Source organism: Notolepis coatsorum (assembly GCF_963971535.1).
Source record: "Notolepis coatsorum genome assembly, chromosome: 1".
Taxonomy (NCBI): Eukaryota; Metazoa; Chordata; class Actinopteri; order Aulopiformes; family Paralepididae; genus Notolepis; species Notolepis coatsorum.
In genome coordinates this window covers 449,002-463,564 of record NC_140165.1, presented here as the reverse complement: position 1 = coordinate 463,564, position 14,563 = coordinate 449,002, and the positions used below count along the sequence as shown (strand labels likewise).

The window sequence follows — 14,563 nt, the reverse complement described above, 5'->3', positions numbered from 1 at the left end:
TGTCCTTGCACATTCAAAACACAGGGTGCCCTTCGCACACATTTATCCAGATACCATGCAGCAGGAGAAAGTTCAAGGCCAGGAATTATTAATTTTAAGTGTTTAGTTTGCAGTCGCCATTGTCCCAGTGGCGGCCGCTAGGGCGCCGCCCCCCCTCAGGCCCTGCCCTGGTTATATGAGAGAACGAGAAAAATTATTTTTTAGTTTTTAGTTTTAAAATAATAAAAATATATAATAATAATAAAATAAAAATATAAATAATATAAACATGTTTAAAATGAATAATATTTACTCATTTTAAGTATGTTTGTGTTTCCAATGCACAATATAACGTTACTATATAAAATAAAAAATACTCGTTTTCTTGAACAGGAAGTGACTCACTTTCTTTTTATTTTTAAATTTTTTTGTATTTCTCGGCCCGGGCTAGACACGATAGCGCTCTGAGTGCGCGTCACAGTTTGATCGCTGTATCCGTCACAGCCAATCAGTGCGTAACGCGTTGTGCGTTGAAATATGACTATTATGTTGGAATCCGGGCGCGATTTGAAGCGGTCTAGGCAGCAGCAGCGTCAAGAATTTCCGTAGCCGCATTTCGCGGAGACGCTCTCTGATTGGCCGATGCCAGTTTCTGTTGTGTAAACTTGTGTTGTTGTGAACTTGTGATCATAGGTTGTGTCGTGAATCTGCAGCTATTTGTCTTAGAGGCTGAGCGTGAGTTATATTAAGCTTAGGCACTCTTTCAAAGTTGGTTAAGGTTAGAGTTTGTCTTAGAGCATGGCGATAGAACGCCAGGTAGTTTGCACTTTGCAGTCTACAAAGAAATCATCAAAGTACTTGTGTTGTGTGGTGCTAACAGCAGCTAACACTTGGCTAACAAGCTATATGGGATTATGGGGGATGCAGTCTGGACAGTGGACAGTGGTCTCTGGATATACATCAACAGTGGATTATACACTTTATCAAGCCCGCCCTGGACGTTTCAACTAAACAGTAAGTCTCTCTCGCTCTCTCTCTCTCTCTCTCTCGCTCTCACTACACAGCTGTCTCCGAGAAATGCGGCTACGGAAATTATTGACTGTGCTTGCTGAGACGATAATAGGCTAGCGGTTCAAAATGCGCTGCTGTGTTGTGATGTGAACTATAACATTAATTTAGCTGCTGCTGATGCATAATGAATGAATGGTGAGTTGTTTAAAATGACAACATATACATGTGTTAATCATTTGATTGGATTGATCCGAGAGACAGAGAGAGAGATTGCTCCAGAGCATCTCAGAGCATTACATTTTCAACTCGACCTAACGTCACGTAAGTAACGTCACGTTAGTAACGTGAACCCCCGGCTGCGAACCACAAGGCTGGGACAGCACCAGCCGCTACTGCATTGTCCTACAGTGAAGGACTACTTTCAGCATATTGGAAGGCATCTGAAGAGGCACGAAACTGTCTTTTGTGTATTTAGGTTGTGACTTTTGCACAAATATATACAATACATTTCTCAAACACAAAAACAGAAGCTATATAGGCTATTCTTTGAGTGATTTTAAGCAAGACGTGTTTGCAAGTCACCATAATCAAACTGTTGACCATTCTGATGTAAGCCTACCAGAGGCCAGTGATGGTGAGGAGGATGGATTTTGTGTTTTTATTTATTTCATGGTTATACAGTTTTTAGAAATGTACTTGTACCATTTGAGGCTTCAATGCTATGTTCCTTTTTGTCTTTCAGCTCCAGGATGAGTTTCAAAGAATCACAATGGTGCACCTTGAATCACAGTTCATGTCCAAGCTGGATGAATACACTCCCAAGCTGTTGGCCCTTTTCCAGTCCAAGGGTGGCGCCGTGGGGATGAGGTTGAAGGCTATCCTACTTGAGGTATTCTTCAATTACTTTTCTGTTTGCTAATATTTTCAGGGATGTTGTGGTCAAACTGCTGGAATATCATTGCTTATATGAAATATACAGCAGGTATTGTTCGCTTGTCATTCTCTCTACAACAAAGAGTATGAAATAGTTGCAGACCTTTTAAATACACAGTTGGCGGCTGGTTAATGTGGGGCACCTGGTTGGAAAATAGTTTTCAAATTGTATTTGGTTAATTTCTGTTTATTTTGAGATGGACTCTTATTTGACCAGCTTATTGAGAACTCCACTGGTTGATGCAGTTGCTCACATCCTCCACACTGCAATATACTGAAGAATAATGATTATTTGTGTCATTTCAGGCTCTGAGCATCAACATCACCAGAGATGTTGCCATTCGGGGCTTGGTGATGTACCTTGGGGAATCTACAGATCAGCTCTTAAAGGAGTATGATGTAAGTTGAAGCACATGTTAAAAGAGAGAAAAGGGTTGGGGGCAACTTTAAGCCTGAGGATGTTTTGTGAATACGGCCATTGGTTTTCTTGTCCAAAGGTTGGAAGGAAGGAATTTGGGAGATGTTCAATTATAGGACCTTCTCCTGTGGCTGTACAGTCTAAAGTTTCTTGCCCTTTCAGGATGCTGATGGAGATGGTGTGTCACAGGACCTTGCTGTACAAACAACAGAAATCTACACGATCAAGAAGGAAACATCAGAGGGTCCCGACGACATTGGTATCGTCATAGAGGGCGTGAAAGTTCTGACTGCTCTGGCTAATTTCCCATGGGCTTGCTCCATGTTAGTTGGGTTGGCATATGCAGTGAATCTTGCCTATCCCAAGGAACTAAGGTACACAGAATTAAAGGCCTTTACATTTTTCTAACCTACCTTGAGTGAACCTGGATTATTTATGCCATTTTCTTTGGTTTTCTTCCTCTCTTTGGTCTCAGGTACACATTCGAAGTCTTCCAGAAACTCTTCCTGGAGCTGGATTGCACACGGCTGTCTCCAAAAGTGACCAACCTCAAGAATAAGATACTGGTAAGAAAGGTGACCCTTGCAGCGTGAAAGTGAAAAGTCACTGTCAAAAATAACATTGTTTCCTTCAAGTTCTGGTTAAATGTGAGTTTCAGTGATCCGGTTACTGTAAGTAATTGTTTCATCTCAGATTTGTCCAAATAGCCATACTCATTTGAGCGGAGAGGCTTCATGGTTTTGAATATTGGCACAGAACAGTTTGTTTATAATGTGCACCTTGTGTGCACTTTACCTTGTGGGGTGAGGCAAGGTCAAGTGTTGGGGCATTTACAATGTTGTGAGACTGTTGTCCATTTCATTTTAAGCACCTGACATTGGTTTTCTTCCTCTCTTTGGTCTCAGGTACACATTCGAAGTCTTCCAGAAACTCTTCCTGGAGCTGGATTGGACAAGGCTGTCTCCAAAAGTGACCAACCTCAAGAATAAGCTACTGGCTTAAGAAAGGTCAAGTGGCGGGGTGTGGGGTTATGTTGTGCTTAATTTTTATGTTTAAACTTGCAATAAACTTGCAATAAAAACATGTTTTGATTTTGCATAAATACATGTTTACCTGGTATTCTTTTTAATATTCATGGTAATCTCTTGACCCAATTCAAGTAAACCAAGCACCGCAAGAATACATGATATTGGGTATAGAAATGAAGAAATTATGAGAACAATGACATTCAGTGTTATTGAATAGATGTAAAGTCCTATAATGCCAATTAAAACATATTTGCATTATTCATTTAGATACAGGTAAATAAGAATTGCCATGTGTTGTAAATAATGTGTATACACAGTAAATTTCGCAGAGTAAATGTTACTCAAACTGAGTACATTTTACTCAGTTTGAGTAAAATTTACTCTGCGAAATTTACTGTGTAGTGTTTACTTAAAAAAAAATAAGTTAACTAAGGGAAACTTCATATAATTTAATAGATTTACTTAAACAAATTAAGGCAACAAAGGGACATGTCATATAATTGAATAGATTTGAATCACCTAAGTTTGATTAAAATTGATTGAATAAGTGAACTAAATTTAAACCAAAAACTTAAGTGCATGTTATTAATAATAACAGTTAAGATGTGTTGGATTTAGTAATAACATGCCAAATCATGAGTTAATATAGCCACATTTTTCTTTGCAAGTACAACTCGATTTCACAAGGGAAATTGATTTAAATTTACTTAAAATGTTGGGCTATATTAACTCATGATTTGGCATGTTATTACTAAATCCAACACATCTTAACTGTTATTATTAATAACATGCACTTAAGTTTTTGGTTTAAATTTAGTTCACTTATTCAATCAATTTTAATCAAACTTAGGTGATTAAAATGTATTCAATTATATGACGTGTCCCTTTGTTGCCTTAATTTTTTTAAGTAAACACTAGTCACACTATTTACAGTGAATAAGAACTTCAGTACTTCAGCTCCAAAACGTTGACAAAGATCTACGGCTGTAGAAGAAGGACAAGAACCACTTCTCTCGTCTGTGTTGTTTATTATCATTTTTTTTTTTTATATATATTTTTTTTATTATTTTTTAAACATAAACATAACAACAAATTAGACTCCCAAGCATTAACAGTAAACATCCAATGAAATCACCATTTGAATCATTATAAATGTAGTTTACGAGATATATACCTAATACTTGCTATCTTAAACCCTACATATTATATGCTCTTGCTCGCTCACCCCCCCGGACCCCCACTTGGATAATCCATCCATTTTCTTTCGTTTCTAACCAGGCACTACACTTCATATGCTAGCTTTTATTCTCTCCACCACTTCTAACCAGATTTCAATGTTGGTTTCACTGACACCTAAAATTCTTGCTGTAGATATTTCTAGATAAATCACATCAAGATAAGTAAGAACCCATACCTCTGTGTTCGTCTGTGTTGTTTATTATCAGGAAGGCTCAGATCAAGACACATACATTCAATTGGTCAATCTCCAAACATACTACGTTCAACTGTTTCCTCTCTCTCTGTGTTCCCCAGTTTTATACCAAGTCCCTCATCCCATTACAATCCCAGAATCCCTCACTTCATCACAACTGAATGAATGAATGAAGTAAATTTTTTGGTCTTGTTTACAGATAAATCAAACACACCCGTGTGGACTTACAAAAGGAAAAGAAAAAAGAAAAGAAAATCACAAATGTAGTGAGGCAAGCTCACACACAAAATCCAAAATCAACGACTGAAAAAAAGGAATAGGCTGAAGCACATGCTTATTTTTGCCTATCCTTTACAAATTCTTAAAAACTAAATATATTTTAATACAAGAAAGAAAAACTTAAAATATGCTGCAAGATATAATTTTTTTAAAGAAAAAACAAATGTTTGATGTTTTACTCAAAACTGTACTCCTGAATTATTTTATCCTTTTTTTAATCTCCCCTGAGAAGTACACAACTTCAACCCGTCACTAAGACTATTCCACAATTTAACTCTCAAAATTGAAACACATCTAGCTTTTACATTAGTTCCTACCTTTTACATGTTTTAAGAATACATAACCCTCTTAAATTATACTTTCCTTCTCTTGGTTGAAAGAGACATTGAATACAAACTGGTAGGCTTTTACTCTTAGCACGGAAAATGATTTCCAAGGTTTTTATGTACACCATATCTACACATTTGTATGTACAGGACTTTATGAATAATGGATTTGTCGATTCAAGGTAACTAGCTTTGTTTATTATTCTAATAGCTCTTTTCTGTAGTTTAATAATAGGATCTATATTTGTTTTATAAACATTCCCCCAGAACTCAACACAATATGACATGTATGGTACAACAAGTGAAAAATACAATATATGCAAACATTTCTGATTTAACAGCTCCCTTGTTACAACTCTAGGCCAATCAGTTCAAGCTTTGAACTGCCCACCCCCAATGCTACTCTCAACTTCTAACTGCTCTTCTGAGCTGGCTTCAACCACAGGGCTGATTTACACTATTACAATAGATGAGCTTTTGGGCCCCAACCAGTCTGGCTGGAGAACAATAGGATCCTCCCCCTCCTGCTCTTCCACCTAGAAGACAGAAGACCCAGGAGGCGAAACCCAACATGAGCCCAGCCTAGCTGTCCCTTATCAAAAGGGACCTTTGTTTCACATCTATCTGTCAAATCCTCTTAGATCTGTGTGTGTGCCTGTAATCTATGTGTGTGCCTTTAATCTATGTGTGTGCCTTTAATCTATGTGTGTATACACACTCTAGTATCTACCAAAAAGCTGACATCTAACATTCTATCTCATACTATGTGTTTAGCCAGCGTTGTAGACAGGTCCTTTCGACCTATGTCCCTCAGAATCCTACAGGTGACAGACACACCATCTGCATGGGTCTGCCATATCTTATCCACAACGTCACAAACTGGGGAGTGTTCAGGAAGATCACCACGTGTTATCTCTGGGAGCTCGTCCTCACCCCGAGTGAGGTACCATATGAAATCATTTAGTTCGTCTTTATTCAGCTGCTTCAGATGTTTGAACAACACATCTGGCAAACCCCTTTTCATCTCTGCAAATAGAAAAACAAAATAATAAAATGTAAATAATATATAAACAACTATATATACTATATACTACGACTACTATACTTGTTATGTCCCACCAAGCCATGGACTGTTATATTTCAAACTGGCTTCGCGTCTTGCTTCGCCTATTGGACGATGCTATACTTAACTGACGGGCACATTTATCAGAAAACACCTGAAAATTGCAGATTACCCAAAGTAATCTGCAATTTATTATACTTTATACTTATAACCCAGCATGTGTCTGGTCTCTTTTGAAAGGAGGGGGGAGGAGAGAGGCAGGGGGAGACGTGAGGGGAGGAGAGAGGCAGGAGGAGACGTGAGGGGAGGAGAGAGGCAGGGGGAGACGTGAGGGGAGGAGAGAGGCAGGGGGAGACGTGAGGGGAGGAGAGAGGCAGGGGGAGACGTGAGGGGAGGAGAGAGGCAGGGGGAGACGTGAGGGGAGGAGAGAGGCAGGGGGAGACGTGAGGGGAGGAGAGAGGCAGGGGGAGACGTGAGGGGAGGAGAGAGGCAGGGGGAGACGTGAGGGGAGGAGAGAGGCAGGGGGAGACGTGAGGGGAGGAGAGGCAGGGGGAGACGTGAGGGGAGGAGAGAGGCAGGGGGAGACGTGAGGGGAGGAGAGAGGCAGGGGGAGACGTGAGGGGAGGAGAGAGGCAGGGGGAGACGTGAGGGGAGGAGAGAGGCAGGGGGAGACGTGAGGGGAGGAGAGAGGCAGGGGGAGACATGAGGGGAGGAGAGAGGCAGGGGGAGACGTGAAGGGAGGAGAGAGGCAGGGGGAGACGTGAGGGGAGGAGAGAGGCAGGGGGAGACGTGAGGGGAGGAGAGAGGCAGGGGGAGACGTGAGGGGAGGAGAGAGGCAGGGGGAGACGTGAGGGGAGGAGAGAGGCAGGGGGAGACGTGAGGGGAGGAGAGAGGCAGGGGGAGACGTGAGGGGAGGAGAGAGGCAGGGGGAGACGTGAGGGGAGGAGAGAGGCAGGGGGATACGTGAGGGGAGGAGAGAGGCAGGGGGAGACGTGAGGGGAGGAGAGAGGCAGGGGGAGACGTGAGGGGAGGAGAGAGGCAGGGGGAGACGTGAGGGGAGGAGAGAGGCAGGGGGAGACGTGAGGGGAGGAGAGAGGCAGGGGGAGACGTGAGGGGAGGAGAGAGGCAGGGGGAGACGTGAGGGGAGGAGAGAGGCAGGGGGAGACGTGAGGGGAGGAGAGAGGCAGGGGGAGACGTGAGGGGAGGAGAGAGGCAGGGGGAGACGTGAGGATTCCCTTAAGTTAACATCTAAGACCTGGTTAAAGTCTTACAACTGGTTAAAGTCTAAGTCAAGACCTGGTTAAACAAGTCGTATAACTGTTTAAACAAGTCGTATAACTGGTTAAAGTCTTAACTGGTTAAAGTCTAAGACCTGGTTAAACAAGTCGTATAACTGGTTAAGAAAGAAAGAAAGTAAGTAAGTAAGTAAGTAAGTAAGTAAGTAAGTAAGTAAGTAAGTAAGTAAGTAAGTAAGTAAGTAAGTAAGTAAGTAAGTAAGTAAGTAAGTAAGTAAGTAAGTAAGTAAGTAAGTAAGTAAGTAAGTAAGTAAGTAAGTAAGTAAGTAAGTAAGTAAGTAAGTAAGTAAGTAAGTAAGTAAGTAAGTAAGTAAGTAAGTAAGTAAGTAAGTAAGTAAGTAAGTAAGTAAGTAAGTAAGTAAGTAAGTAAGTAAGTAAGTAAGTAAGTAAGTAAGTAAGTAAGTAAGTAAGTAAGTAAGTAAGTAAGTAAGTAAGTAAGTAAGTAAGTAAGTAAGTAAGTAAGTAAGTAAGTAAGTAAGTAAGTAAGTAAGTAAGTAAGTAAGTAAGTAAGTAAGTAAGTAAGTAAGTAAGTAAGTAAGTAAGTAAGTAAGTAAGTAAGTAAGTAAGTAAGTAAGTAAGTAAGTAAGTAAGTAAGTAAGTAAGTAAGTAAGTAAGTAAGTAAGTAAGTAAGTAAGTAAGTAAGTAAGTAATGACTACCCGATCGAGTGACTATTTTGTAAATTAATATGTTTCTTGTTGATTGTCCTTACTGTTATTACTAATATTATGATATTTTATTGCTTAATATATATGTTATTGTTTGTATGTTGAACTTGCTTTGGCAATAAGTATGTTAATATTTCATGCCATTAAAGCCTATTTGAATTTGAATTTGATAGAGAAAGAGAGAGAGAGAGAGAGAGAGAGAACTATATAGTGATGGTGGTGGTTCTGATTTTAAATAATGATGATGATGTCAATGATCAGTTTTAAAAATATATATAAATATTATTCATAAATTGTGAAACACCTCCAGCCTCAAGTGTGTGATCTCTCTCTCTCTCTCTCTCCTCTCCTCTCTCTCTCTCATCTCTCTCTCTCTCTCTCTCTCTCTCTCTCTCTCCCTCTTCTCTCTCTCTCTCTCTCTCTCTCTCTCTCTCTCTCTCTCTCTCTCTCTCTCTCTTCTCTCTCTCTCTCTCTCTCTCTCTCTCTCCTCTCTCTCTCTCTCTCTCTCTCTCTCTCTGTGTAGATCTCTTCTCCCTCCCTATCGCTCTCTCTCTATCTCTCTCTATCTCTCGTCTCCCTCTCTCTGTCTCTCTCTGTCTCTCTCTGCCTCTCTATCTGTCTGTCTATCTCTCTCGTTTCTGTCTCTCTCTGTCTCTCTATCTGTCTCTCTATCTGTCTGTCTGTCTGTCTGTATCTCTCTCTCTCTCTCTCTGTCGCTCTCTCTCTCTCTCTCTCTCTCTCTCTATCTCTCTCTATCTCTCTCTCTCTCTCTCCTACTCTCACAGTAGCAGTAATGATATGTCACCACCTTGAACACTCGGGGAACAGAAGCATATTATCACCCTGAAATTATAATCCTCCATTAAACACTATATTCTTTCAGGCACAGACGCTAATGAGCCACTGGGAATGTGTACCTGTGCATGTGTGTTTGAGTCAGTGTGTGCATGTATGTGTGAATTTATTTGTCTGTTATTGTGTGTGCTGGTGCGTCTATGTGTGTGTATGTCTGGTGTGTGTGCATGCATTTGCATCTGTGTGTGTGTCTGTGTGTGTGTGTCTGTGTGTATGTCTGTGGGTATGTCTGTGTATGGCTGTCTGTATGTCTGTGTGTTTGTGTGTGTGTGTGTGTGTGTGTATGTGTGTGTATGTTTGTCTGTGTCTGTGTCTGTCTGTGTCTGTCTGTGTGTGTGTGTGTGTCTGTGTGTCTGTGTGTATGTGTGTCTGTGTGTGTGTGTGTGTGTGTGTGTGTGTCCTCCTCAGGTGGAATGTGGAGCACCTGGCAACATGTGTGGGTGGGTGGGTGGGTGGTGTCGGTGTGGCACGAATCAAGCGCTCCCCCTTTCATCACGCCTAAGCTCCGTCACTAAGTGGAGTCTATTGTTTCCCCACGAAGCCTCTGAGAGTCTTCATAACCCAATTATGAGTCTTTATAACCCAATTATGAGTCTCGAAAACATTATTTAAAAATGAAAACCTGGGGGTGTTATTGAGCTCCACGCTCAGCCTCTCTGTCATGTCTCTGCTATTGCAGACACACCCTACATTCAGTGTGTATACAATGTACCAGTAGGTCTATAATTCATATTTCCTAAGGTTGTTTTTATATTAAGGGCTGGGTGGTATACTGAAATATGAAGTTATACCGTCATGGATCCATGCAAAGGTATGGATTTGTTCTATTCCGTCACCCACAATATATATACATTATGTTTTACGAAAATATATATACTGTATATTTTTCTATCCAAAGATTGTACCTTGCGGCAGTATTAAAGACGTTTTGATTTTGAACGAGATAGCACCATGATAATTGACATGTATTTCATGTATTTGACAGATTTGAAGTTAATCTAAATCACTGTGAATGTGACATATCACAAGAAATGACTCAAGATGCCAGAGATTGTTGTTAAACCTCCACTTTAACTATGAATGAACACAACACTCTAACTCACCATCTTTAGATAATAAAGTACTCAACCTCTACTGTCTTTAACTATGAACGAACACAACACTCTAACTCACCATCTTTAGATAATAAAGTACTCAACATCTACTGTCTTTAACTATGAATGAACACAACACTCTAACTTACCATCTTTAGATAATAAAGTACTCAACCTCTACTGTCTTTAACTATGAATGAACACAACACTCTAACTTACCATCTTTAGATAATAAAGTACTCAACCTCTACTGTCTTTAACTATGAATGAACACAACACTCTAACTCACCATCTTTAGATAATAAAGTACTCAACATCTACTGTCTTTAACTATGAATGAACACAACACTCTAACTCACCATCTTTAGATAATAAAGTACTCAACCTCTACTGTCTTTAACTATGAACGAACACAACACACTAACTTACCATCTGTAGATAATAAAGTACTCAACCTCTACTCTCTTTAACTATGAACGAACACAACACTCTAACTTACCGTCTTTAGATAATAAAGTACTCAACCTTTACTGTCTTTAACTATGAATGAACACAACACTCTAACTCACCATCTTTAGATAATAAAGTACTCAACCTCTACTGTCTTTAACTATGAATGAACACAACACACTAACTTACCATCTTTAGATAATAAAGTACTCAACCTCTACTGTCTTTAACTATGAATGAACACAACACTCTAACTTACCATCTTTAGATAATAAAGTACTCAACATCTACTGTCTTTAACTATGAATGAACACAACACTCTAACTCACCATCTTTAGATAATAAAGTACTCAATCTCTACTGTCTTTAACTATGAATGAACTCAACACTCCTACCCATTTAACCATGATCCTGCCCTACTCTCTCTCGGCACGGAGCGAGTGTTCAGAGTAAATTCAGATAGGTGTCACATTAAATGCAGGTCGCTGTCGACCAAAACGCAGAGCAGCCTTTTGTGAGACACCAAGTGAGCGGTGTGGACATCCGCGCAGTTAGAAAATTGGAACTTCGCACTTGGAGTCCGCTTTGAGTCCGCTTTGACTCTGCTTTGAGTCCGCTTTGAGTCCGCTTTGACTCTGCTTTGAGTCTGCTTTGAGTCTGCTTTGACTCTGCTTTGAGTCTGCTTTGAGTCTGCTTTGAGTCTGCTTTGACTCTGCTTTGAGTCTGCTTTGAGTCTGCTTTGAGTCCGCTTTGAGTCTGCTTTGAGTCTGCTTTGAGTCTGCTTTGAGTCTGCTTTGAGTCTGCTTTGACTCTGCTTTGAGTCTGCTTTGAGTCTGCTTTGACTCTGCTTTGAGTCTGCTTTGAGTCTGCTTTGAGTCCACTTTGAGTCCGCTTTGAGTCCGCTTTGACTCTGCTTTGACTCTGCTTTGAGTCTGCTTTGACTCTGCTTTGATTCTGCTTTGAGTCTGCTTTGAGTCCGCTTTGAGTCTGCTTTGAGTCTGCTTTGAGTCTGCTTTGATTCTGCTTTGAGTCTGCTTTGATTCTGCTTTGAGTCCTGCTTTGAGTCCGCTTTGAGTCTGCTTTGAGTACGCTTTGAGTCTGCTTTTAGTCTGCTTTGAGTCTGCTTTGAGTCTGCTTGAGTCCGCTTTGAGTCTGCTTTGAGTCTGCTTTGAGTCTGCTTTGAGTGCTTTGAGTCCGCTTTGAGTCCGCTTTGAGTCCGCTTTGAGTCCGCTTTGAGTCCGATTTGAGTCTGCTTTGAGTCTGCTTTGAGTCCGCTTTGAGTCTGCTTTGAGTCTGCTTTGAGTCTGCTTTGAGTCTGCTTTGAGTCCGCTTTGAGTCTGCTTTGAGTCTGCTTTGAGTCCGCTTTGAGTCCGCTTTGAGTCTGCTTTGAGTCCGCTTTGAGTCTGCTTTGAGTCTGCTTTGAGTCTGCTTTGAGTCTGCTTTGAGTCCGCTTTGAGTCCGCTTTGAGTCTGCTTTGAGTCTGCTTTGAGTCTGCTTTGAGTCTGCTTTGAGTCTGCTTTGAGTCCGCTTTGAGTCTGCTTTGAGTCTGCTTTGAGTCCGCTTTGAGTCCGCTTTGAGTCCGCTTTGAGTCCGCTTTGAGTCCGCTTTGAGTCCGCTTTGAGTCCGGTTTGAGTCTGCTTTGAGTCCGCTTGAGTCTGCTTTGAGTCTGCTTTGAGTCTGCTTTGAGTCTGCTTTGAGTCTGCTTTGAGTCTGCTTTGAGTCCGCTTTGAGTCCGCTTTGAGTCTGCTTTGAGTCTGCTTTGAGTCCGCTTTGAGTCCGCTTTGAGTCTGCTTTGAGTCCGCTTTGAGTCCGCTTTGATTCTGCTTTGAGTCCGCTTTGATTCTGCTTTGAGTCTGCTTTGAGTCTGCTTTGAGTCCGCTTTGATTCTGCTTTGAGTCTGCTTTGAGTCTGCTTTGAGTCTGCTTTGAGTCCGCTTTGAGTCTGCTTTGAGTCTGCTTTGAGTCTGCTTTGAGTCTGCTTTGAGTCTGCTTTGAGTCTGCTTTGAGTCTGCTTTGAGTCCGCTTTGAGTCCGCTTTGAGTCCGCTTTGAGTCCGCTTTGAGTCTGCTTTGAGTCCGCTTTGAGTCTGCTTTGAGTCTGCTTTGAGTCTGCTTTGAGTCTGCTTTGAGTCTGCTTTGAGTCCGCTTTGAGTCCGCTTTGAGTCTGCTTTGAGTCCGCTTTGAGTCCGCTTTGAGTCTGCTTTGAGTCCGCTTTGAGTCCGCTTTGAGTCTGCTTTGAGTCTGCTTTGAGTCTGCTTTGAGTCCGCTTTGAGTCCGCTTTGAGTCCGCTTTGAGTCTGCTTTGAGTCCGCTTTGAGTCCGCTTTGAGTCTGCTTTGAGTCTGCTTTGAGTCTGCTTTGAGTCCGCTTTGAGTCCGCTTTGAGTCCGCTTTGAGTCTGCTTTGAGTCTGCTTTGAGTCTGCTTTGAGTCTGCTTTGAGTCCGCTTTGAGTCCGCTTTGAGTCCGCTTTGAGTCCGCTTTGATTCCGCTTTGAGTCTGCTTTGAGTCTGCTTTGAGTCTGCTTTGAGTCCGCTTTGAGTCCGCTTTGAGTCTGCTTTGAGTCTGCTTTGAGTCTGCTTTGAGTCTGCTTTGAGTCCGCTTTGAGTCCGCTTTGAGTCCGCTTTGAGTCTGCTTTGAGTCCGCTTTGAGTCTGCTTTGAGTCTGCTTTGAGTCTGCTTTGAGTCTGCTTTGAGTCCGCTTTGAGTCTGCTTTGAGTCCGCTTTGAGTCTGCTTTGAGTCTGCTTTGAGTCTGCTTTGAGTCCGCTTTGAGTCCGCTTTGAGTCCGCTTTGAGTCCGCTTTGAGTCCGCTTTGAGTCCGCTTTGAGTCCGCTTTGAGTCTGCTTTGAGTCCGCTTTGAGTCCGCTTTGAGTCTGCTTTGAGTATGCGCGGACCTCCGTGGAGTCCGGTCCGCGTAAGTTCCGCCCGACTATGGGAGGGCCTTTAGTCTTAAATCTTGCCTAAGTGGAATTGGCAAACTGCTGTAAAACTTAAGTAACTTAAATTCTGACAAATTACCCTTTGCTCAAATTAGAGCCAGTGTTCAGCCTCGCACCAGGGCGCAGATTAATGACATCATCAGAGGGCCCTTACCCCGAACAGATTAGATAACAGAGCCGTGCAGTAGTAGGGAATGGTCTAATCATTGGATCTAATGTGAAATAGATCTACTGTACCTCCACTAAATGACCCACCAGTGTGTCTCATTAGCAGTCATTGAGTGTGTTTTCATATTCCTGACATTAGCTGATATCCCAGTTATGGTCTCAAAATGCAATAAGGAGCGTTAAATATAAAATTCCATGCATGGTAAAATGGTAAATTAACGGTATTTATATATCTCTCTCTTATCCAAAGTGCTTTATTACAACTCATGCTATGTTCATTATTCACACATTCACACACCGACGGCGGAGGCGGCCATGCGAGGTGCCTTCAGCTTCTGAGTCAGTTAGAGGACGTTCCAGGTGTTGGGAGAACCTTCAGCTTCACAGTCAGTCGGAGGGCGTTCCAGGTGTTGGAAGAACCTTCAGCTTCAGAGTCAGTCGGAGGACGTTCCAGGTGTTGGAAGAACCTTCAGCTTCAGAGTCAGTCGGAGGGCGTTCCAGGTGTTGGAAGAACCTTCAGCTTCAGAGTCAGTCGGAGGACGTTCCAGGTGTTGGAAGAACCTTCAGCTTCAGAGTCAGTCGGAGGACGTTCCAGGTGTTGGAAGAACCTTCAGCTTCAGAGTCAGTCGGAGGAC

General features: G+C 41.9%; 1 protein-coding gene across 1 annotated transcript in view; it reads left to right on the top strand.

The window, feature by feature from the left end:
- Positions 1 to 1,759: 1,759 nt before the first annotated feature.
- Positions 1,760 to 14,563, top strand: part of LOC311239646 (uncharacterized protein) — a gene marked incomplete at both ends in the record, with an annotated part of 23,766 nt that continues 10,962 nt past the window's right edge. The window contains 3 exons of the mRNA XM_084328029.1: positions 1,760 to 1,879; positions 2,230 to 2,322; positions 2,504 to 2,664. Of these exons, the coding sequence (XP_084184155.1) occupies positions 1,760 to 1,879; positions 2,230 to 2,322; positions 2,504 to 2,664 (374 nt within the window). The remainder of the gene's footprint in view (positions 1,880 to 2,229; positions 2,323 to 2,503; positions 2,665 to 14,563) is intronic.